The 26227-nt window shown below is 40.4% G+C and overlaps 1 protein-coding gene across 2 annotated transcripts in view; it reads right to left on the reverse strand.

Annotated features, from left to right (window-relative positions):
- The window catches only part of eif2b3 (eukaryotic translation initiation factor 2B, subunit 3 gamma), a 113730-nt gene that overhangs the window by 19046 nt on the left and 68457 nt on the right, over window positions 1–26227 (reverse strand). Inside the window, exons 8-10 of one of the 2 annotated variants that reach the window (XM_041208857.1) lie at window positions 24297–24487; window positions 9188–9265; window positions 4960–5108 (exon numbers count right to left, since the gene is read on the reverse strand). In XM_041208857.1, the coding sequence (XP_041064791.1) occupies window positions 4960–5108; window positions 9188–9265; window positions 24297–24487 (418 nt within the window). The remainder of the gene's footprint in view (window positions 1–4959; window positions 5109–9187; window positions 9266–24296; window positions 24488–26227) is intronic. The other variant, XM_041208858.1, reaches the window with a different exon arrangement.

Genomic DNA, 26227 nt, shown 5'->3' on the forward strand with positions numbered 1-26227 from the left:
AAACTACTGCATCGGAAGGACCTCCCTGGACACAAAGTTTCTTTTTAAACTCGCACAGCAGAACACAACTAAGGCCTGCTTTTTAGCTCAAAGACTACTTGCACAACAGCACTGAGTGGGAACTCTGCCCGGTAGAAATGTGATGAAAGGGAATGTAGCAGCTAAATTAAATTCAAGATACAAAGTAAACTCAGTACAAGCTGAAGGCAGAAGTCCTAAAGCACTGAAATCAACTGCTCTCACCCCCCAATATCTCACTTTCCTTTCTCTGTATATTACTTATAGACATTGGACAGTGGGTATCCCCAATTAAGCAAAAGTGGTGAGAGACGTTGAGTGCAGGCAAGAGGTCTTCATGCACATAGGATACAGTAAAGCGTTGGGCAAATGAGAGCATGTGTTAGGTGCAACTCATGAAACCAGTGAGAAGATGATTGAGTTTGGGTTAATGAGGGAAGCAGCAATAGGGGTGAGATAAGAGCCCAGAAATCCAATTGTGCTATTAATATTACTAGAAATGCGCTTACTAGGACTTCCATACTGCTAATCCTGTCTCAAACCCTGAGATTTACACTGACAGTGGTTTAAGAGAGGCGTTCCTCTCAAGTTGTCTGTAGAAACATGGAGCAGCACCCTACCATTTCAAGATGGGGGCAAAGGCGTCATTCAGGTCAAAAGAGGCAATATAAAATAAATAATCTTTGGAGACCCTCTATATCTGATTCCTGTTGCAAGGCCAATCGATTTATAATGCCACAGTGTTACATCAGGATCATAATAGGGTCAACTAACAGGAGGAAATACCTGTGTGCATTGCCAATCTGGTATACAAATCAATAAATTTTACATCATTTTATACCACCTTATGAATATAATTATTAAAGTTAGAGCAAACTTTAAAAAGCAATATGTAGCAGAGAAAGTATATTAAAGGGGAAATACAACATAGTGAAATGAATTCTAAAGCTATGAATTATAAAGCAAGTGAAAGAAAGCATGGAATATAAAAGAGTGTGCTAATTACTACTTTAAAAGTTATAATTTCCTTTTCTGATCTTTTCCTGGTAAAGGCTGTTTATACAAGAAAAGGTGCACTTCAATGAAATAATTTGAATTAATTAGACATCTAAGCATTTCTTTAAACATGTTAGTCCATGGTTCTACAATTCTTTGTGATCAAACACAGCCACTATGGAGACTTTTCTTTGAATACAGCCAAGCAGGCTTGTATGACTCTTTGCAAGTTACACATTGTTTATTGATCCTCCTTTTAAACAGTAATTATGGCTGTGGGTGGGCTAGTGCAGAAGATGTAATTATGATAGTGAACTGCAGTATATTACAGGAAACCTTTTTTTGTAGTTTTGGCACTGATAGTGTGCAAAGTTCTGTTTGGATAACATATTAACAAAATCAACTATCTGAACAATGTGCATATACTTTAAATTAAATTGTAAGTTGCTTCTTTGTGTTTTTTTAAATGCATGATTTCCTCTCCAAAATTAAGCGTACAAAAATCTGATTAATGTTGACTTGCACATAAAAGGCAATTTTCTGAACTTGTTTGTTAACTGCTTCTCTAGTAAGGAGATCAGAACTGGAGATGTCAATATTGAGAATTTTAAAGAGTGGGTAAATAATATCAATATTAAGTGGATATGTTCAAATTGTTCGCTAGGGAGCTCCAGGATTCTGACTCAACGAAAATGAAGATATGATGATATACATCCAAGTCAGAATGGTGCGACCTGGGGGGAACTTGCATGTGATCGTGTTTCTGTGCACCTGCTGATCTTATTCTTCCTAAATGTTGGAGTCACAGGGAGGTACCTTGGGGAGTTGCTGTAGTACATTTTGTAGATAGTACATACTGCAGTTACAGTGCTTCAGTGGCAGGGTACAGATCATACTCAATCAGCCTGCAAAACCTGAAACAAAATGTCTACTGTTGCATGTCATTTCGGGATTGGGCAGCACTTGCTGAACAATCCTGAGTGCATTAAAAGCTACACTAACAACCAATTTGAGATAATCAGCCAAGCTCATAATGTGGCTCATTTACACTTGCCAGTAGTGACATACAATCATATGCAAAGACCCATTCCCTGCAAACAAAAATAATATGTTCACGGCTTGCACCTTTATTGAATTTCTCCAGAACTTAGAGAGCATATAGTTCCCTGTTGCTTTGTTCATGGTGACAGCTTGGCTGATCAAAGTAGGCTTGCCAATCAATCAGCGCCCTTTTCTCGTGTAACATAAATTGTGATTGTTTGAAATTTGGCATTTTTGTCTTTGGCCTGACGAGTGCAAGACAAAAAGCTTCAGCAAAATGTCTCTCTTTTTAGCAATATAAAAGCAAAATACTGCAAACATAAGAAATCTGAAACAAAGAAAAAATGCTGGAACACTCTCAGGGTCAGGCAGCATCTGTGGAGGGGAAAAAACAGAGACAATCTCAGAAATTAAAAGTTATCTCTTTTTCTCTCTCCACCAATATTGCCTGACGTCTGGAGTGCTTTCCAACTTGTTCTGTTTTTATTTCAAAAGTACTTCATTGGCTGTGGAATGCTTTGGGACATCTTGAGGTTGCAAAAGGCGCTAGCAATAGAATCTGACTAAATGGAGTTAAGATACAGTTCAGTCACGATCTAACTGAATAGTGGAATAGGCTCAAGGGGCTGATTAGACTATTGTTCCTATATATGTGAGTTTTTTCTTTAATAATGGAACAAAAAAAGAAAGCTGCTTTGTTTTTTTTAAAACTGCAAAATTATCAGTGAACATTTTTGGTACACCCCGATGATATAGATGATGGTCAGAAAATAATCGACTAAGTTGGAAGATATTGAATTCTGCTACTGAACACCATCACATTTGTTCTCCAATTCTCCTGAAATGGCGGAATGAATCATCCACACTTCTCCAGAGCAGAATAGTTAAAAATTGAAAAAAAAAAGGACTTTATCCACCTGAAACTGAAAAGCTATTGAATAGTATGGACATTCTTGGTTTCAGAATCAGTGCAGAAACTATTCAGTCTGTTTGAGACATCGGTGAAAGTTAGAATAGCTTCCATAGGTCAAGAGCAAAGGCGCATTATGAACATCACCGGCAATGGGGTTAAACCTGAATAATTATCAATACACCCTTCATGTTCCTTTTCCTTTTGAGCCTCAAAAGGGCATTTCAGATTCCTATTGTACCAACTGAATAAATACTCCATTTATTTGATTATTCCCTCCACTACTGAAGAGGTGCAGAGGCTCGCCCATTAGTATGTAAACACTCAAAAACTAATGGATGGATTTCAATGAAATTTGGTAACAAAATCAGAGCACCCGCCTCATCAAACGCTACCTGCCCCACCTGTGGCAGAGTTCGTAGATCCAGCATTGGACTTATTAGTCACCTCAGGACCCACAACCCCAGGGTGGAAGAAAGTCATCCTCGATCCTGAAGTACCGCCTTAGAAGAAGGTGGTACATACATAGAGTATGGGCCAAGGAAGAACTGATTAGTTTTTGGCAAAGCGGCAGGTTTACATTCGGATCCTGGATTTTTTTAAAGGATTCGTTAACATTGGGAGATAGGGAGCCCAGTCTTACTTCTAAGAATGTTATTTATACTTTTAGAATATTGTAGATTGTTTCAGCTGCTGTGGTGGAATTTGTTACAGCTGTCAAAATGTGAGCAGAGTTTTCACAGCAGGCTGTTGGGCGTGGATTGGCCTGAAGCCTCCTCAATGAGACGGAAGCTCTTAATAAATAAGATTTATTTTTTTAAACTTTGTAGTTACAGAGCATCAATCCGACAGGGAAAAGTCTTAAGGAAAAGCTTTGAAATTGGAATTCCCTTGAGTTAACACAGCATGGCGGAGGTATGCGCTCGACTGAGTGCCCTCTTAACTTATTCAGTTCTCAACCCAATCTAATGATTTTTCTTCCATCATTTCTGTAACCAATTTTTATTTAAACACTGTAACCATATATATTGTAAAGATACCTAATAACAAGAAAACTATCAAAAGATGGCCAGGAGTTCAAAAAAATGGCCAAAGCACAAAAAGCTAACAACTTCAAAATAACACAAATATAAATCTAGGAAATACAAAAGGAAGTAATTATACTGAAAGTGCAGTGGGATATCACCTTGCAGCTTAACCTGTTATTGCACTTTTACTCATATTGTGGGGGTGGTAGCGGGGGGGTCATTGCTAGTGAACAGAGTTACACAAAAGCTTGAAAGCAAGATGGGCAAAAAAGTTTTCTTTTCCAAAGTTGTGATAGCAGGGATGTTGTTTTGATTTTTTACTTTGGGCACTATCATTTTAAATTCTACAATAAACATGGGACCTGCATTTTATTCATCTGAAACAAAAATTGCCATTTTACGGAGTATAACTTTCCATTTTACTATTTTGGGCGTTCATTATTGTTCTTTACATTTTAGAGCTTCTTTTTCCCAGTAGCAAGATAATCCACTACTTGGAGAAAATAATTGTGGTCAATTTTCTTCTTAAAAATGTCTGATATCAGATAAAGATACAACTTGGTCTGTTTGAGCATTAGTCAGGGCTATAAATGCCAAGTGTGGAATTGTACACTTTCAAATACTGCCAATTGGCAATGTGTTTCAAAGGAACTGCAGGATGGTGGATGAGTATTGTGGCAGATCCCTATTATTTTTTCACCCCTACAATCATCACACAGGGCAAGAGTGCAATGTTCTCAGATCCCCAGTGCTGGAGGCTTCATGACAACAAAAGCTCAATGCATGTAGCAAGATGCGTTGTTTATTCAGAGGATGACGAGTGTGGCCGTGATACAGGATAAATATGAATGCTTTTTCCAAGCTAAATTATGTGAAACACTCTGTGGTATGATAACGGACTTAAACCGTCACATTTTTAAAACCCATATTCAGAAATTTTCTCTGCATTAGTGCAACTTCACTCACCCTTCTTCAATAGTGACATTGTGCATGATTATGGAGTTGGCAATTTTTACTTTCTCTTTGACTGTGCAGGAGGCCCCGATGATTGACCGCTTGATTGAGGTCTTCTCTGCGACTTTAGTCATATATCCAATCATACTGTCAACACCAACCTGAGTGGAGAAAACTACATGTTAAAATGAAAATGTATGTCTGAGTTGCTACATGTATTATTAATGAGATAATTATGTATTTTCTGATTAGAAGATGTAACTAAGCTAAATGGTGAAGAAACAAAGCACTGATTTTCCAAGAATCTGCCTGCAGTATGGAGCCTAAATATCCTAACTTCAGGTGAGGCTCCACACAGGGCCTATTGCACCCATTTAAATGTATTTTGAATTCTTTGTCCAGCTGATACTTCTTTATTCCTAGTTACTGCTGGGATTTAAACTGCAAAATACAATGTGATGACGATCAGTAATCCTTTGGGAATTCTGAACGTAATACAAGAGCAATGGCAAGAAATTTTTTGCTAATGCTCATCACCATACTGGGAACTGCATTGATAGAATCTGTTCAAAACTACCTGGTCATGCCCTTTAAGAGAGACTGACTCAGTTGTACAATCTGCTCCACAAGGAGATACAGACAACATTAGACAGAGGGCTGTCTCTTCCCATAGAAGGGAAAGATGGTATAGCATGAAGTTTTCATACTACTGCATCTCCCAATTCATCACATGGCAGGTCTACAACATCAGGTAGCTCACAAAGCACATTTGTGTGAAGCAATTGGAAAATGCTATATTTTCAGGAACTAAAATTAATTTCTGTTGTCGGGGGGCTAAGAATATATATAAATAAAAATCTCCTCCTTAATTTCTAAAAGTTAAAAAGCTGGACAATGGCCTTTTAAAAAAGCTGAAGCTATGTCTGTGACCCTGAACAAAAGGCTGTATCGAAGATATTTGCACCTTGTTATCTCTGAAGAGACTCTAATGACCCCTTGTGAGCTGCAGAGAACAAATTCAAAGGGAACTATACAGGAGCCATCTGCATTTCATTACCCAGGCCTGGCCAACCAGTGCCAATGTGTCTGCTAGGACAAGGGACCCTACAATCTCCCTTTAAGACTTAATGGCTGGAACAATAGCAATTTCAGGGACCCGGACAAAGGGATACACACCCTTTGTCAAAGCCAAATTGGAGAGGTGGGAGTCATATGACATGGCCCCTAGCTGGTGGAACCAGTAATATTGCCTTGTGGTACTAAGAAACCTCAGTCTGCCACCTTTCCATCTACCTAGCAGCAGCTCACAAAAGGGGCTTTGCCCGGGCTGAATACCTGGCCCCATCTACAATGTTTCTACTAGAACTTCTGGAGCATTGCCTACAAGACTACATCTCTGCTTGCTCATCTCATTGTGGAAGTCAACTCTACTGGAAAAGTGAATTATCCAGCATCAGTTCAGCCTGCTGACCTCTGTGGAAGAAAACACCATTGGGCTTTGATTCTTGACACACATGAGACAATAATTCTTTTCTTTGTGGTCTTTGCCCTGTAAATCTTTCTTTCTCTATCCCTCTTTTACTGAGTGAAAAGGAAGCAACATTGCTACCCTCCTCCTGCATTTGAATGTGTGCAAATAAACTAACCTCTGAGTTCATCCTACCACGAGTTTGCTGTAAGATTATTAATAGAAATTGGATCGCATTAAAATTGAGGGGTTAGGAAACAAACCACTGCTTATAAAGGGGGAGGCAAATCAAAAACACTTTTGTTGTTTATAGACAGGTGAGAGGAGAAATTAGGGCTGTTTAAATTAACCCCCACCTCCAGTACGTAACACTGTGGAAAGAAGGCGCCAGGTAGTCAAATACAATTTTCACAAGGTAGCTTTCAATGATTATCAGCTAGGAAGCAGCCACAATTTCTTCACTACAGCAATCTACATTATGTATATTGGTGGAAGAACCAACACTTGGAAATGATTCTTAGGAGGGCAAGAATATATATTTATGGCAGCTGATCCCGCTAAGGGGTCTTGTCTGCCTTTGGTGTACCTCCTGCAGCAAATGGTGCAGTGAAATGTCTCAACTGCATAACTGCAAACATTGGTGAACTTTTCTGTCACCAAAATTTGCTCTTTAAGAGCCAGTACACTGGCTAGGGAATGCAAAATGTGCCAATGGTGATACAGGCCAAGCTCTCTGGGAAAGCTTTTTTATCTGCCAGTAATCTATTCAAATTATGAGAAGGATTCCTTTCAAAAGATTTTGTCAAAGTGCGTAATGAGCTCTCAGTGTAGGCGAATCTGCACCATGCACAAGCCCATTTTTGATGGAGGTGAAAAACTTGGGTTTTAATGTAAGCATTACAGTGTTAAGGTACAAAATGTACAGAGCTGGTATAGTGATAAACCAGTGTAGAAAACTTTGCCAATGATAAGTGACAGAGAGAGGGAGATGCAAAATAGAGTCAGAGAAACAACAACATTGAGGGGATGCATTTTTCTACATTTTTTACAAAGTGCTTTTCGAGAAGAGGGTAATCAAAATGAATCTTCTGTGAACTGTTGTGAAAATATTGATGACTGTGGATGGCTCTTCTGTAAAGACAATTACACACCAGGACCACATGTAACATTAATATAAATAGTATATCTGAATTGCAGTCTTGAAAAGTGAGTGAAATAGTGAAAATTACAATACACATTGATGCTTCTGATCCTTTAAGCTCTCTCAAATATACTAACAGTCTCATTGAAAAATAAAAAGCAAAATTTAGATATTTAACTAATCTGTGATCCAAATGAACAGAAGGAATAGCCTTATAATAAAACAGGAGGTCTGTCTGAAGCTCTGCCTATAATTACAACCTACTGTACTCCAGTGCATCCTCTATTGCCTAACTCTGTGTGTGGGCTGACGGGTTACTTACTATAGTCAATGTTTGTTTTGTCCAGCTGAGCAATGCTTCTGGTGTTAAGATACACAAAGCCCACCCAGGGTTTTGAAAAGCAGCCCATCCTCCCCTTTTTATGTGAGATTGATGTGTCTAAGGACAGGAAGTTCCTGTTACAAATCTAGTTCCAAATATTTTCCTCATTTCTTTATCCAGAAAATCCTCCCATAAAGCTACGCATACAAAGAAAATTACTTGAAACACAGAAAATTATTAGAACAGAAATGTTCTATACATCATTAAATTACCACCACTTAAAGGAAAACAAAATGATGGTAATTGCTTTAGAAAATCCTGAGTCATCTGCCATTAGTTTTTGGTTCAAGTATCATCATTCAGCTGGACAGACAGACAAAACTTCCTTTACTGTATGTCCTATATTTATTGTGGCACAGCAATTTGGTGTGTTAAGACTCATGAACACAAGCCTTTAGTTTCTCTCAGAAAAATTCTCAACTCATCTGTGTCAACCAGGTGAAACTACAAAGGAAGATGGGGAAGAATAAACAAAGAAAATCAGTCATCTTAGAATTCTCTGACTTCTGATCACCTTATTAAAGAGCAGCTCTGGCACAGTACACTGAAATTCTCCAAAGGAGGAATGGAACCATTCTATATTGAAAAGCACTCAAAATGACAATAGAAAGAAAATAAATTTCAACCGAAAACCCATTAAATTTCTTTACGCCTGCCAGACCAACAAATAGCAGAGGTCATAAAACAATCTCACTGTGGATCTCCTTAACAATTTTGTTATTCAGATGATGTATTCAAGTAGCACCAAAAGATAAAAAAGCCAGATTGGAATTGTACCCTTGGCTGGTACTCAAGATTTCTAGGTTCAACTGAAACCCAACTAGTATTCAATTGGAAAAGAATCCTGTGTTACTCCTCATTGCACTATTTATTAATAGAGCTTTAGCATGATCAGAGTGATTATAGAAGCAAAATAAAGGGTGGCTATCTGCAGAGATGAGAAAGTTATATTTAATTAAAAACACCACGGTAAGTGACATTGGTAGAGGTAATTTTACAAAATCATGCACCTGGACCTGCTGCTCCTGGGGATTTGGTCAGAAATGATCCCCATGATTATTCATCCATTAGTTTTAATGGACGGAAAATCATGGGACGAGTGCATCCAAATTCCTGAGATCAAGGCTGCATTTCTATTTATATTTATGCTTTTCGGTGAATTCTGATCGACTTGAGTACAATAGAATTGACTGTGTTTAACTAGAAGGCACAAGGTTCAGTGGTATTATTTGCACTTCTCACTACTCACCGTATATTTGTCAGTAATTTGTGCTGAAGGATGGATTAGTGATTCTTCTTGGGATAAAGCAGACATTAACTTAGGGGCCTGGAAGATAAAAATACAAGCAAGCTAGCCACCACTATCTATATTATGCTGTGTGGAAAAACTAAAATAATCAAACTGCATTCACTTCCACAAAGAATAAACATAGGATGTTGTATGATTGATTTTACCCAGTTATGCACTCACTGCTCCTACATAACAGATAGAAAAAGTGCACATTGGGGCATTATTCATCATCAGAGTCACAAACTCATCCATGTTTTAAGGCTGAAGGTTCAAATTCAATGAAACAGGACTAAACTCTGTTGGTAAATTTCAGATGTGCAGCTTCCTCTTCATTGCCAAAGCAACTATTTTGGAAGATATGCCACGTGTTAGAAGAAGCCACCATATATATTCTAAGACTAATAAAAATGATTTACATATAATGAAACAGTAATCTTCACCACTTTGTCTTTCTGTAATTCTATTTATATTTATACCCAGATGTTGTTTTTGTTTTCTGTTCATTATGCATCAATTAGATGCAAGTGTCTGCCTAAAAACCTCAGGATGTCCCAGCCATTTCACAGCCATGAAATAACTTGTCATTGTTGTAATGTACAGAAAAGCAGCAAACAATTCTCACACAAGTCCCTCAAACAGCAATAAGAAAAAAATATCGGATACTCCACTTTCATGGTGTTTGCCAAGGGACAAATGTTGTCCCAATCACCCGAGCAAACTCCCCTGCCCTTTTTGAGATAGTGCCATGATATTACATATTCATCCAAGAGAGCAGACAAGACCTTGCTTTAAAGTCTCGTCCAAAAACTGCCACCTCCATCAGGACTGAACTTAAGAGTGAGGCTTTAAACCAAGGCCTTCTGACTCAAGAGCTGAGAGGACTACCACTGAAGCAAGGCTGATATTCATACTGTATAGTCCATACAGAGCAATGTAGAGTCCACAGAGAATAGTAAATGCCAGGGGGTAATTGCAAAAGAGCCATTTCAAAAAGTTCAGATATTATTATTCACTGTCAATAGAGGGATTGAGATTGATTGCTTGATGTCCAGAATTTGATTACAACAACTGGCATTTAAATAGAGCCATTAATACAGAAATTGGAGGGCAGAGGGTTGGAGAGTTCGACTGGCTGGCAAGTGTATAGCAAAGGTGGGTGAATGAATTTTTGAACTCAGTCATGGATTTTATGCATCACTGGAAGGCCAGCAGTTATTGTCCATCCCTGTTGGTGAATAGATGGTCTCGATCTTACCGACAAACGAGCCCATGAGCTTCTCACATTGTTTGAGGGCCCATGGGAAGGGTTTTTAAGAAGACTGTCAGTGGTAGAGAAAAGAACGTGGAGTCATCTTTGTTGTTCTGAATAGTCCTGGAGCAGTGGGTTGTTTTGGGCGGGGAGAGTGAAACCCTATAAAGCTTAATAGTCCAGTTAAATCTGATGACTATTTAAACCAATATAAAATCATACTTTAAATAATACCCATGTACAAGTTAATTATAAAATTACAGAATGGAACTTATATTTAATTTGACCTCATTTTTGTCTTTTTTGCTGTGGTAAACAGACAATAACTAGTTCAATTCCTGCAAATGTGACTTAAAGATAAGCGATTGTAACAGAATCATTGCTAATTGATCTACTAATCCAGTTAATTGCCAAAATAATGCAGTTGTTTCAGAAATAATGCAATTAATGCATGGTTGGTTGCTTAGTAATTTACTATCAGCACCAGTCATGATGCCCTAAACTTCACACACCAATTTAAACTCTTTACCAATATCTTTACAATGTGCAGTAATCACTGCATAATACTAGTGAAATTAAAAATGAATGATATTAACTTAGAAACATATGTAAAGAACAAATTATTGTCTGTTTCCCACCCTTGGTTCATGATGTCTTCAAAAAAAAACTGGATGTTATTATGACTCAGCTAGCTGCTTCTTATCCCACAACTTTAACACTGCTCATCAATCTTAAGGGAAAAAAAGTCTGCATGTGTTGAGAAAAACTGAACTGGATACATCTATGCATCATGTTTCAAACAAAATGTTAATAAAAAGCCAGCTGTATTTATGGAATGTGTTAATTTGTAAGCACTAATTTCTCTGCAAAATATTATTCTTACAGTACAAAGACATTCTTATTGCAGATGGTTATCCCCATCATAAGATAATACATGTCAACAACTCCAGTCTGACTATGACACTCATTTTCCTTTGCTGCAGTCACACCTTTCTACTTACGCAAACGGTTTCTCCAACTTTCCAAGTATGAAAGAAGATAGGTATGATTATTGGTTCAAAGCAAACATTTTAAAAATAAGTTTTCCTCTTCCATTGTTTGAACTAAAGTTTAGCATTATTGTGTTTTAAGGAGGAGGTTAGTTATGCATAATACAATCTTATTTCTTACGTGAAACGTTTAAATCAAGATTTGTATCCTATGTTCTGCAGTGAAGAACAGCTCATAAAAATGCTTCAACTAAGTTCTTTGCTTGAACTTTGCACCTGACCTACTGAAAGTACAAATAAATAAATAGTGCATCCTTCAAGCTGAAATATTTCAAATCCTTTCATACAATGAATTACTTTCTAAACAGTAAGTTATTTCATGCCTCATTGCTATCAGAAGCAAAATATGTTCAACATAGTTCAGGCAAAAGTGAATGTGCTTGTTTATCCAACTTAAAACTAGGTACTCTTTTTTGCCACCCAATTCATGTACCTATTGAAAAGGTATCCCTATCATTTTGATCCCTATCTAATCTGTATTTGAAAGGCAGAGAGGAGCAGAAATTTATTTTTAAGTTGTTTTAAAATTAACAGGCATAAGTTACCGCATGCTAGCAAATGGTGATGTTGAAGAGGGGCAGGAACTAATCAGTTACCATCAATGTAGCTCTGTACTTTGGAAGATGTTGTAGCGTGGGTAGTCATGCCACGCTCTTCTTGCGAGTCAGTTCTGAAAGTGAAGAAATAAATGACAATGCTGGCCAATAGTTTAGTTGTTTTATAAATTTAAGAGCAGCACAAGGCCGACACTGTTGGATGCAAAGGTAATTGTCCCTGGCAGTGCCAGCCCTATAGTGCAGGTTGGTTGCACATCCCAGCAGCAGATGGTAAGGCCAAACATAGTCTCCCTTTTGACAAGAAGTCTTTGGAAGCCATTTCTTAATGGTCATTGCAAGGAAAGTATATCAGAGCCTTTAGGTATGTATTGCTGATCTTCTGGTTAACATGCTCTGCTGTACACAATCATATATTACTCAAATTATGAAAATATTTTGGGATGTGGTCCAAACATCTGCACAGTGGCTTCTCCTCATCTTTGGCCTGTGAATCCACAGTGCTATCTTTCCAAGCTCTGTTGAGCTGCATCCTTTAAAATGTATGTACCTGTGCCAGTGATTGCAGAAGTTGGAGAGCATTGTCTTGTTCTGGCTGACTGGCAGGCTGCCATTTCTGGCCTTCCATGGCTAATGTTACATTGTGGTTTACAGCAGAAAGCTTCAAACTTAGGCATTAAAGTCCTGAAATGCAGACCACTACATGATACATGTCACTTAATGACACCCAAGATGTACAACATTGGTGACTAGCTATCACTGTACTCACATTCCTTTAACTTTCAATATGTCAAGATTACTAGATGACAAATATTATATAGGAACAGACCAGAACAAGAAAAAGGAGCTTGGATTACATGACATTTCCTGTTTATACTGCCTATATGGCTGCGTGCGTGGCTGAGAGTGAGTAAGAGGCCAGCGAGACCCAAGAACTTGAAGAGGCTTACCCATAGATTCAAGAAAGTTTGCAGTTTTACCCTCTCTTACCAGCCCCTCTCCCTCCTATGCAGTTGTATGAAAGGTTATCCAAAGTAGCAGCCTTGAAGAAAGGCAATGGTTTCTAATTTATAAACCTTTTTCTTGTTCTGGTCTGTTCCTATATAATATTTGCCATCTATTAATCTTGACATATTGAAAATTAAAGGAATGTGAGTACAGTGATAGCTAGTCACCAATGTTGTACATCTTGGGTGTCATTAAGTGACATGTATCATGTAGTGGTCTGCATTACAGGACTTTAATGCCTAAGTTCGAAGCTTTCTGCTGTAAATTAGTTATAATGTATTCCCTAGAGGTATGTATGGCTATCAATAAAATAGCTCTAAAGTTCTGACAGGGTTTAACATAGGTCAGCAATAAACATGCCTGGCCACACTCTGGCATGCATATTGGGGCAATGTATGTGACAAATGGAACAGTGTCTTATTTTGACAACTTCCTTAATGAGCACCATCTCTTTGTATGTTTGTTCCCAGGTTTTAAGCGCTGAGTTTAGCCGCCATCTTGTGGTAGGCATGCTGCCCTGTTGCAATCTGGTGAGGGTACACTGGAGCAGCAAACAAGGTAATGCTTCAAGTACCCTCTTGCAACAGCACCTCCATGTCACCGTTAGATATGGAAATGGTGGAAATTACAACAGAGAACGCCATTTATTCCATTTGCTAGCTACTCAGTGTAGTGCAAGCCCTATCAAAGACATTCAATTTGCTTCAAAACATGGGGCAGAATGTTCCGCTCTGAAGTCTAAGTTCGGTGGCGGGCCATTCCTTCACTGTCGGTGGGTCAAAATCCTGGAACTCCCTTCCTAACAGCACTGTTAGTGTACCTACACCACATGGACTGCAGCAGTTCAAGAAGGTAGCTCACCACTGCCTTCTCAAGACTAACCAGGGATGGGCAATAAATCAACACTCACATCCCATGAAGGAATTTAAAAAAACACCGTTAATCGTGGAGGCAGTCTACCTCATCAGGTGCACAGCACTTATGTGCAGTCGTAAAGCTGAATGTTCTAACTTAATTTGACTGGGGAACTTAAAAAAGCATGCACAGCCAGAGTGAGTGTGGGTATTGGCAATTTGGTGCACAGTGGGAATTGAACTGGTAAGTCTTTCGCTTTAATTCTTGTAAGTTCAGTAGTCGAGTTAAAAGGTTGGTACCCCCTGCCTGAAGATCAGCAGGCCCCCCACCCACTGTACTTTTTCAAGAACCAGAGACACCCGAGCCTGAACTTGCTCATTTTCCCTCCTGTGCCTCCCTGCTCTTTACTCCTCTCCCTCACTGTCAAAAAGGGGGGAGGTTATTTCTACCTCTCTCCCCCCCTCCCCTCCATAGAGAGGGACTTTAGAAATATATTAAAAGGTCGGTAAGGTAGCTGACTCAGCTGACTGTGTGACAGTTAATTGTCAATCACCTGAAGCCTGTTTAGGGCCTTAGTAGGTGTTGATTACTATTTGAAGCTTAACTAGTGTGAGTCATCACAGCTCTATTTAAGAAAGGGTCCATTTAGAAGCACACAATAGTGTGCTTGTACATGAACAGGGGAGAGGGCTCATCGTGAGTGAGACACAGCCAAAGTGAGTGTGGGTTTGGGCAATTTGGTGCACAGTGGGATTCGGTGCATAGGGGAAGAGGTGCTCTTAGCATTTTTTTCCTTACTATACAATTTCTTAAATCTTCAGAGTGGTCTTGCCCTGCTGCAGCAGTAGAGGCTACAAGGGAAAGGAATGACTGGTAAGTAGTGGGTAAGGTCAGGTAAGTATTTACGACTTTCATTGCTTATAGGTTAAGGTCTTTTTGTGGTTTACAGTTTGTATGTTCTGTGGTAACGAGGATCAGGAAAGAAGGGCCCTAGAGTAATTGATTTAACAGGCTTAATTTAAAGGGATAAGTCATGGCAGGAGAGCTCCAAACCATGTTGTGCTCTTCATGCTCCATGTGGGAAGCTGGGGACGTTTCCAGTGCCCGGGTCCAGCATATGTGCAGGAAATGTGTCCAGCTGCAGCTCCTGGAAGCTCGGGTTTCAGAGCTGGAACGGTGGCTGGGGACACTGTGGAGCATCCGCGAGTCTGAGAGCATCATGGATAGCACGTTTAGAGAGCTGGTCACACCGCAGATGAAGGGACTTGAGGAAGGAAGGGTATGGGTGACCACCAGGCAGTCCAAGAGAAACAGGCAGGTAGTTCAGGAGTCCCCTGGGGTCCTGCTCGCAAATCAGTATTCCATTTTGGAGGCTGATGAGGGCACTGCTTCCTCCAGGGAATGCAGACAGAGCCAAGCTTCTGGCACCACAATCAGCCTGTCTGTACAGGAGAGGAAGAAGGGAGGAAGAACAATAGTAATAGAGGATTCTATAGTCAGGGGAACAGGTAGGCGCTACTGTGACTGTCAACATGTCTCCAGGATGCCAGGATCCGGGATGTCACTGAACGGCTGCAGGGCATCCAGAAGGGGGAGGGTGATAAGGTAGAGGTCATGGTACATGTTGGTACCAATGACTTAAGTAGAAAGAGGGATGAAGTCCTGCATCAAGAATTCAGGAGTTAGGCAGTAGACTAAAAGGCAAGACCGCTCGGGTTGTAATCTCTGGATTACTGCCAGTGCCACATGCTAGCGAGCACTGAAATAGGAGAATATCGCAGATGAATACGTGGCTTAAGAGTTGATGCAGGAGGGAGGGTTTTAGATTCCTGGATCACTGGGACCGTTTCTGGGGAAGGTGGGACCTGTACAAGTGGGACGGTCGACATCTGAACCAGAGCGGGACTAAGATCCTTGAGGGCGGGTTTGCTAGTGCTGTTGGGAGGAGTTTAAACTAATTTGGCAGGGGAGGGGGACACAGAATGTTAGCAGAATAGGGACACATCATAATACAGTAAAACAATCAAGTCAGAGGGAGTACAGCTGCATTAAGTTTCAAGGGAGTAAGGCAAGGCTGGATGGCCTCTACTTTAATGCCAGGAGTATTACAGGTAAAATAATGAGTTAGGGGTGAGAATTGACATGTGGAATTGTGATATAGTAAGCATCACTGAGATGTGATTGAGGGAGGGTCAGGATTGGCAGCTCAACATTCCGGGATATAGAATCTTCAGGCGAAACAGGGGCGGGGGTAAAAGAGGAGGAGGCATTGTATTATTAGTTAAGGAGTCGGTTACTGCAGTAAGAAGAGATGATATCTTGGAGGGCGCATCGAATGAAGCTTTGTGGGTAGAGCTTAGGAATAAAAAAGGGGCAGCCACATTATTAGGTGTTTATTATGGACTCCCAGATAGTCAGCGGGAAATTGAGGAGCAAATATGTGCACAATTCACCGAGGTGTGTAAAAACAATAACAATAGTGTTATATTATATTAGGTGATTTCAGCCTTCCCAACATTAATTGGGATAGACATAGTGCTAAGGGCTTGGATGGAGTGGATTTCTTGAAATGTGTGCAGGAGAACATTTTAGGTCAATATCTAGAGGGTCCAACAAGGGAGGGTGCAGTGCTGGACCTAATTCTGGGGGATGAAGCTGAGGTGGTGGTGGGGGAGCATTTTAGTGATAGTGACCACAACATGGTACAATTTAAGCTTCTTACGGACAAAGAAATAGACAAGTAGCAAAAAAATGTTTTGGATTGGGGGAGAGTGGATTTTAATAAAATAAGGCAGGGTCTGGCCAAGGTTGACTGGGAATAGCTACTCATGGGGGAAATCTACAAAGGAGCGGGGTGGGGGGGTGGGGGCGTTCTGAAAGGAAATGGGGAGGATACAGGCTCAACATGTTCCCTCTAGGGTGATAGGAAGAGTAACAAGCCCAGAGAACCATGGATGACCAGAGATATTTAGTGGAGAGGCTTTTAGCAGGTACAAGGGGAGCAAATCAATGGAAGCATCAGTGGAACACAAAGTGCAGGGTGGAGCTTAAGAAAGCAATTAGGAGAGCAAAGAGGGGATATGAGAAAGCTCTGGCTGGTAAAAGTAGGGAAAATCCCAAGATATTCTATAAGTATATCAATGGGAAGCGGATAACCAGGGAAAGAGTAGGGCCCATTAGGGACCAAGGGGGCAATGTATGGGTGGAGCCAGAGGACAGAGGTAGAGTGTTGAACGAATACTTCACATCAGTCTTCACCCAAGAGAATTAGGATGAAGGTATCGAACTCTGGGAGAGAGACTGCAAGGTTCTTGAGCAAATTGATATAGGGAGTGACAAAATATTGCAGGTGTTGGCAGGCTTAAAAGTGGACAAATCTCCAAGTCCAGATGATTTGTGTCCCAGACTGCTGAGGGAGGCAAGGGAGGAGATCGCAGGTGCTCTGACCCAAATTTTGAATTCCTCTCTGGCCATGGGGTAGGTGCCAGAGGACTGGAGAACAACTAATGTGGTTCCACTATTTAAGAAGGGCTGTAGAGATAAGCCAGGGAACTACAGGCCAGTGAGTCTCACGTCAGAGGTAGGGAAACTATTAGAGAAAATTCTGAAGGAGAGTATCTAACTCCACTTGGATAGTTAGCATGGCTTTGTCAGAGGGAGGTCATGCCTAACAAATTTGATTGAATTTTTTGAGGAGGTGACCAGGTGTGTAGATGAGGGTAGTGCAGTTGATGTAGTTTATATGGATTTCAGCAAAGTCTTTGACAAGGTCCCACATGGGAGACTTATAAAGAAGGCAAATGCACATGGGATACAGGGTAATTTGATAAGGTGGATTCAAAATTGGCTTAGGTGTAGGAGACAGAGGGTGATGACAGAAAGATGCTTTAGTGACTGGAAGCCAGTGTCCAGTGGTATACTGCAGGGATCTGTGCTGGGTCCCCTATTATTCTTTATTGATATAAACGACATAGATGATTAGGATTAGTAAGCTTGCAGATGACAAAGATTGGCTGGGTGGTTAACGGTGAGGTTGAGTGTCTTGGACTACAGGAAGATATAAATGGGATGGTCAAATGGGCAGATAAGTGGCAGATGGAGTTTAACCCTGAAAAGTGTGAGGTGATACGCTTTGGAAGGAGTAATTTGACAAGGAAGTATTCAATGAACGGCATGACACTAGGAAGTTCTGAGGAACAAAGGGACCTTGGCCTGTGTGTCCATAGATCTCTGAAGGCGGAGGGGCATGTTAGTGGGGTGGTGGAAAAGACATATGGGACACTTGCCTTTATCAACCGAGGCATAGATTACAAAAGTAGGGAGGTCATATTAGCGTTGTGTAGAACCTTGGTGAGGCCACAGCTGGAGTAGTGTGCAGTTCTGGTCGCCACATTATAGGAAGGATGTGATGGCACTAGAGGGGGTGCAGAGGAGATTCACCAGGATGTTGTCTGGGATGAAACAATTAACTTATGAAGAGAGGTTGGATAGACTTGGGTTGTTTTTGTTGGAGCAGAGAAGACTGAGGGGCAGCCTGATCGAGGTGTACAAGATTGAGGGGCATGGACAGGGAGCAACTGTTCCCTTTAATTGAAGGGTCATTCATGAGGGGACACAAGTTCAAGGTGAGGGGCAGGAGGTTTGGGGGGATGTTAGGAAAAACTTTTTTACTCGGGTTGATGGGAGGGTGGTGGAGGTGGGTTAGCTCACATTTTAAAGAAGTACCTGTATGAGCACTTGGCATATGATAACATTCAAAGCCTATGGGCCAAGTGCTGGTAAATGGGATTAGGTAGGTATGTCAGGTGTTTCTCACATGTCGGTGCAGCCTCGATGGGCCTCTTCTGCACTGAGATTCTGCATGACGTGCTAATGCACGCAAAGGCGCTACCTGACATTTTCTGTTGGGAAGTTCAACCTGCCTTTAAAGTCCCAAGAACAGAGTTTCAAAAATTCACCCCGACATCAGGAAACTGGTTTTTGGCCACACGCCAAATTAAATTCCCTCACCTGTCATGCTTCCTACTGCTAGCATGACTGGAAGATTCCACCCATGGCGTTTGTCTCAACAGTGACTTGTGGTAAAGCATTCTATATTCTAAGAATACTCAATGTCAAAAACGTCTTCGAACCTGCTCTTTCATTCTGCTAGTGATAATCTTGAAGCTAGTGCTCATTATTGATTCACAACCAATGGGAAGAAACTTTCACTATTTGTCCTCCAAAATCTTTGATAATTTTCAAAACCTCCATTAGATTCCTCAGTAACATTTCTGTTCCAGTGGAAAACCAACATTTAACCATAAATTCTCATTCTTGATTTGTTCAATTACCACCATCTCTGTAACCGCTCCTTGGCTCTTAACGTCCTTCCTATAATGGAGTGTTCAGAACTACATGCAATACTCCAATCTTTGCCTGGCCAACACTTTGCAGAAATTCAACATTACCTCCTTGTTTTATATTCTGTGACCAAAGTTTCATTTGGCCATTTAATGCTTTTTCTACTTTAAAAGATCTATATAATTTCTAGATCTCTCTGCTCTGCTACTCTACTAAAATTCATATGCTATTCAGTTCATTTCTCTTCCCTTTTTAAAAAAATGTATTATTTGACACTTTACTGCATTGAACTTCATTTACTAGTCTGAGAATTTATATCCTCTTGCCACTTCCTGTCTTATTTCTGTTTGTCAGGTCAAAAATTTGGTATCAGCAGACTAATTCCATTCCTCTGTGCCAATGTCCAAATTATTTATATAAAAATGGGGAAAAAAAAGTTTTGAGCACAGATAACTGCTCATACTCTGCCAAACCAAAACCATCCATTTCCCTTTCTGATTTGCTTTGTGTCCGCTCGCCACCTCTACATTTATGTAGCTATATTCCTTTTTAATATCATGTGGCACAACAATTATATTATGTGACACCTTATCAAACAGATTTTGAAAATCCATATAATCACTGGGTATTTCCAATTTTGTTCTGCAAACACACAACTATTCAATATGCCTTTGAAATATTTACAGCTTTCAAAGGCTTAATCCAATTTTTGGCCCAAACGCAGGTTGTAAAAGAAATAACTTGAAGTTATGAAATGCCCAAATTAATGCAATACCTCCCAAAGTCCTTCACAGCCAATAAAGTATTTGTGAAATGTAGTTCTTATAGTTAAAAGAACCATGGTGCACAATCTGCATGCAGTCACATACAGCAATAAGATAAGTGACTGTACAATCTGTTTTAGTAATGTCAATTGAATGACAAATATTGGCCAGGATAAACTTCCCTATTCTTCTTTGAATAGTGCCATTGGAATTTTTATATCCACATGACAGAGCAAGTGGGACTTCAGTTTAACTCTTCCTACAAAAGATGGCACCTTTGACAGTTCAGCAGTTTTTCAGTAAATAAAAACAGCAAAATGCTCAAGTCCTGCAGTGCAGCTTTAACCCATAACCTGCTCAGTCAGATTACTACTATTGAGCCACGACTGACACCTAACTGGCTGCATCTCTTTCAAAGTCAGAAGCTGTTTAAGGATTGCTAATACACATTGGGGGGGCTCGGTGGGGTGGCAGGTTACTTCAGTTAGCTAGGCTGCTAGCAGGTGGATCAGATTAACGCCAACAGCATGGGGTTCCATCCCCATTCAAGCTGAGGTAGACTGGGCACCTACCTCCTCACCCTACCCGTGGTGAAAGAAATCACAGCACTTTGCTGTGGTTTGGCGAATAATTGCGAAGGACTTGCAATCCAGCAGAGAACTCATGAAGATAAAGAACAATAAATGCTAACCCTCCTTTTCCCATACCAGCTGAATGAGGGCGGGGAGCATAATGGTTATATTACTGAATTAGTAATCCAGAGGCCTGGATTAGTGATGTGATGCCATAAATTCATGATAGTTGGGGAATTTAAATTAATTAGTTAATTAAATTAAATAAGATAAAATCTGGAACAAGAAGTATCAGTAATGGTAACCATGGAACTACTGGATTGTCATAAAAAACCATCTGGTTCTCCAATGTCCTTTAGGGAAGGAATTCTGCTGCTGTTAACGTGGTCTATGTGTGTCTCCAGATCCACAGCAATGTGGTTGACTTTTAACTGCTCTCTGCAATGGCCTAGCAAGCCACTCAGTTGTATCAAATTGCTACAAAAACTAAGAATAAAAGTGGATGGACCACCTGGCAAAAACCTAGGTATCAGGCATGGCAAAGGCACATCCAGCCAAGTTAACCCTGTAAAGTCGTCCTTCATTATCATCTAGGGACTTATGCCAAAATTGGGGAGCTGTCCCACAGACTAGTCAACCAACAGCCTGAGTCATATGCGCAGTACGATACCGTTCAGCCTATGTTCCAGACTCTACATCCGTATCCCTAACTATGTCTCGTTTCACAAGCAGGAGATTCCGAGATGGCAACACAGTGGTATACAGTTGGGAGGGAATGGCCCTGGGAGTCATCAACATTAACTTCAAGCCTCAAAGACTAATGCCATGAGGTCAAATATGAGCAAGGAAATCTCCTGCTAGTTAGCAACTACTGCCCTTTCTCAGCTGATCAATCAGTACTCCTCCATGTTGAGCACTGCTTGGAAGAAGCAGTGAGGCTAGGAAGAATACAGTAGTAACCTAGGTGGGGGATCTCCATGCCCATGACAAAGAATGGCTTATAGTCGCACAACTACTGACTGAAGTGGCTGAGTCTTGAAGTACAAAGCTGCAAGATTGGGGCTGCGGCAGGTGATGGGAACACCAAAAGGAGAGAAACACCTATTTGATCTCACCCTCACCAATCTACCTGTTGCAGATGCATCTGACTTTGATGATACTTGTAGAAGTGACTACCACACAATCCTTATGGAGACAAAGTTCTGTCTTTACACAGAGGACACTCTCCATTGTGTTGTGTGGTCTACCATTGTGACAAATGGAAGAGGTTCAGCAATTCAAAACTGAATATCCATGTAACCACACGGCTCAATCCACCATTGCCCTCTCTCTACCATTATCTTCAAACCAGGGGACCTACTTCAGTTCAATGTGGAGTGTATAAGAGCATGCCAGAACCAAACCAGGCATACCTAAAAATGAGGTGCCAATCTGGTGAACCTTCAGCACAGGAAGCAACATGCTACAGCCGGAGCTAAACAATCCCACAATCGATCAATCTGATCAAAGCTCGCAATCCTGCATATCCATTAATGAAGATGGTGGATAATTAAACTGCCAATGGTGGGGAGAAGGCTCCAGGAACAATAATGGCGGAGCTCAGCGTGTGACTGCATAAGACAAGGCTGAAGCATTTGCAACCAAGTTCAGATAGAAGTGCCAAGTAAACGATCCATCTTGATCTTCTCAAGTTCCCAGCATCACAGCTGCCAAGCCTTTCACAATTTGGTTCAATCCACGTGTTATCTAGAAATAGCTAAGGACACTTCCAACATTCTGGTTATAGAGCTGAAAACTTGTACTTTGGAACTAGACACACTTCTAGTCAAGCTGTTCCAGTACAGCTACAACAATGGCATCTACCTGACAAAGTGGAAAATTGCCCAGCTATGTCCTGTCCACAAAAAGCAGGACAAATCTAATCCAGCCACTTAAAGCCCCACTGGTCTACTCTCAATCATCAGTAAAGTGATGGATGGAGGCATTGACAGTTCTATCAAGTGGCACTTGCTCATCAATAACCTGATCACTGATGCTCGGTTTGAGTTCCGCCAGGACCACTTGTTTCCAGACATCATTGCGTTCCTGGCCCAAATACGGACAGAAGGGCTGAATATCAGAAATGAGACGAAAACAACTGTTGTTGACTGAGTGTGGCATCAAGAGGCCCCAGTAAAATTAAGTCAATGGGAATCAGAGGAAAACTCTCCACTGGCTGAAATCATAATTAGCACAAAGGAAAATGATTGTGGTTAGAAGTGGTCAATCACCTCAGCGCCAGGATAATGCTGCAGTAATTCTTCAGGGTAGCATCCTAGGCCCAAATATATCTTCAACTGCTTCATCAATGATCGCCTCTCCATCATAAGGTCTGAAATGGGGATATTCATTAATGACTGTATAGTGTTCAGTTCCATCGCAACTCCTTGGATAACGGAAAAGTACATTTCTGCATACAGCAAGAACTGGATAACATTTAGGCTTCATCGCCAGATTCTCTACTAACACCACCTTTGGGTGGCGGGGTGCTCATCGTTGAGCAGAAACTTAACTGGACCAGCCAGAGAAATATTGTGGCTACAATAGCAGGTCAGAGGTTGTGTATTCTGCAGCAGGTAACTCACCTCCTGACTCTCCAAAGCCTTTGGTACCGTCTACAAGTGGCAAGTCAGGAGTGTGATAGAATACTCTCCACTTGCCTGGATGTTTGCAGCTCCAACATCCATAAAGTTTGAGATGCAGGACAAAGCAGCCGAGTTGATTGGCACACCATCCACCATCTTAAATATTCAATTTCGTTACCACTAGCAAACTGCAGATGCAGTATACACTACCTACAAGGTGCCCTGCAGCAACTTAAGGCTTCTTAGACAGCCCATTCCAAACACGTGACTCGGGAAGAACAAGGGCAGTAACTGCATGGGAACACCACCACCGCCTGAAAGATCCCCTCCAAGTCACACACCATCCTACTTGGAAATATATCAGTTACATCATTGCAGCTGTGTCAAAATCCTGCAACTTTCTACTTAACAGCATGGTGGGAGTATCTTTAGCACGTGGACCGCAGAAGCTGAAGAAGGTGCCTCAACACCACCTTAAGGGGAATTAGGGATGGGCAAAAAATGCTGGCTTTGCCACCAATGCTCAAATTCAATGAATGAATTAAAAAACAGCTCCCCAGGTCAAGATCAGTAAGGGCTGGGGCCTCACTTATATAATTAAGCTAAAGATATACGTTCTAAACACTGCCCTGTTCCAATCAGGCAGGTACAAATCCCATTGTGCTCACTTCTTGCTGAGACAAGGCATGAACCTAAAGACTGTGCTACTCCGTTGGGTAGCTTACAGGGCCTGAATCAGTATATACACAGTTAAAATTACAAGATCAATGAAGTACTCTGGTTATGGCTCTATACCTTCTAAGTAAATTTTCACATTGCTGAGTTTAGTTATTTTCATCATCTCCACGTTGAAACCCATATTCACGGTTAAAAATATATTTTCAATATTTCACATCCCTCCACCCCTAACAATGATCAGCAATTTGCAGCAATAAATAAAAAGGATGTTATTCACAACAATTGTTTAAATGATCAATTTTGATCCTCCTCATGGATAGACAGCTACTTAAATAAAAATAGTGATTGCAGTATTAAGATACACCTCTTACCTGTCGGTTAGCTTCAATATATGAAGCTAGAGTATTTACACGATAGCATACCCCTTCCTTCATAATATGAACATAGCAACGAAGTTTGGTTCCATGATATGGATCATTCATATCCCCATGGTGATCATTCCAAAATGATTTTTCTCTGGCTAAATTCAGAAGTTCATCCTCTTTTGCATAACTGAATATATCTTGAACAAACACACAAACAAACCTGTAAGCACAATTAATGCTGAGCAAAATGACTGCAAAGTGAATTAACAAATAGAACAAAAGATCATGCAACAATGAGGACTCACAATAGCAGTGAAATTTTGGCATGAATTAAAGTTCTAAAACTGGCGTCTTTGAATAGGACTGACAATTCTCTACCAATTTTAGCTACATTATGATCAGATTCGCACCAATTAAGAACAGGGTTGAAGCTGACCAATTACATTTGACATCGACTTGTCAGAGAGACTTTCATCCGAATCCAGGTTCCATAGGCAAAATGAGACATGGTGTTACATCCCCTAAATATACATGATCAAATTAAATACTTACAAACTGTGCAGATATCAAACAGAGTTCCAAACTCCAATGACAGCTTATTGATAATGTGGCAGGAAACCAAAGTGAAGAGACATTTTGTTATGTCTTGCATTTATAAAAAAATGTTCCATTTTAAAGGAATTTAAAAAACATACATAACATGGTTCTTAACTCTAATAATGCCCTTCCAATTTCACCTTGGGGATTTTGCATTCATTCATTTCCCTCAGAGCACCAGTCTTGAAGACTATATATAAACTGAACAAAAATTTACCTCTCCCAAAAATGCCTGAAAAAAAAGTTTACAAAATACAATGCTACAACTAGTCATAATTCTCAAGTTGCTTTTTCTTTTAGAAAAATCTAGTGACCGATGCTTGATTTCCTTTAAGGGTGGATGATATAGCTCCCCAACTCCATCCTGCCTCCAGATTAATAGTATGAAACAATAAGCCTACTGCAACTCTCCCAGGTTTTATGTGGGGCAAGAGGTTCAGGCAACAAGTGGATTACATGAAAGACCACTGCTGCAGCGTGTTCAATTCGAATGGATTCAAAATACTGGCCCTGGTCTGTTAGGTTGAGTCTATTGCAGACTTCATCTCTCTGGATGCAGAATATTTGACCTGATGGGGTGGGAAGAGTCCTGATTGGATTTTTAAAAATAATTACAGTAGCATTAAGGATTTTACCATTTACTGCAGTGTACTTAAGTTAGTGTGAAGGAAACACACTAAGGTTTCAGCTTTTAAAATAGAGATGTAATTGGCTCACTCTGTGCCATACAACACAACTGTGGACAACAAAACAAATGGAACACAAGGCTGTTGCAAGGGAATGACCCATCCTAAGGGGGAAAAAAATGCCTGCCTTATGTTGCCCACTATTGAATGACTGGCATCAGGAATTCACTATGCCAACGTAAGATAAGGTTATAATACTCCAATTCTGCTCTTTGGAGTTTCTACTGATAACCTCATTAAAATAGTGATCTAGGATCAGGAGAACTGACTTAATGTAATCACAACTGGTCAAAGACCCTGTGAGACATGTCAGTCAGGCCACATGATGTATAGTTTCTATATGGAACAAAAGGGAAGCCCCTCTGCTTAAAGCTGTTAAATTATTGCATAAATATGCTAAGCAGACCTGGACAGTAGATTTTAGTTTAACTCAACCATTTACAGGGAAGTTTTGACATGATATTAGTGTAGTAAGCTAACAAGTTCAAGACGCCATCTTGTACTAACAATGGGCCAAAGAAGCTACTTTTGTACTCCGCACTTTATAGTCATTCGCTTTTTTAATTAATTAATGTATGATAGCAACCAGGTAGCAACAGATGATCGAATAAGTAGTGAGCTTCAATGTATAATTGAAGGAAAAGTAATTAATGA

This window comes from Carcharodon carcharias, chromosome 16 (genome assembly GCF_017639515.1).
Source record: "Carcharodon carcharias isolate sCarCar2 chromosome 16, sCarCar2.pri, whole genome shotgun sequence".
NCBI lineage: Eukaryota > Metazoa > Chordata > Chondrichthyes > Lamniformes > Lamnidae > Carcharodon > Carcharodon carcharias.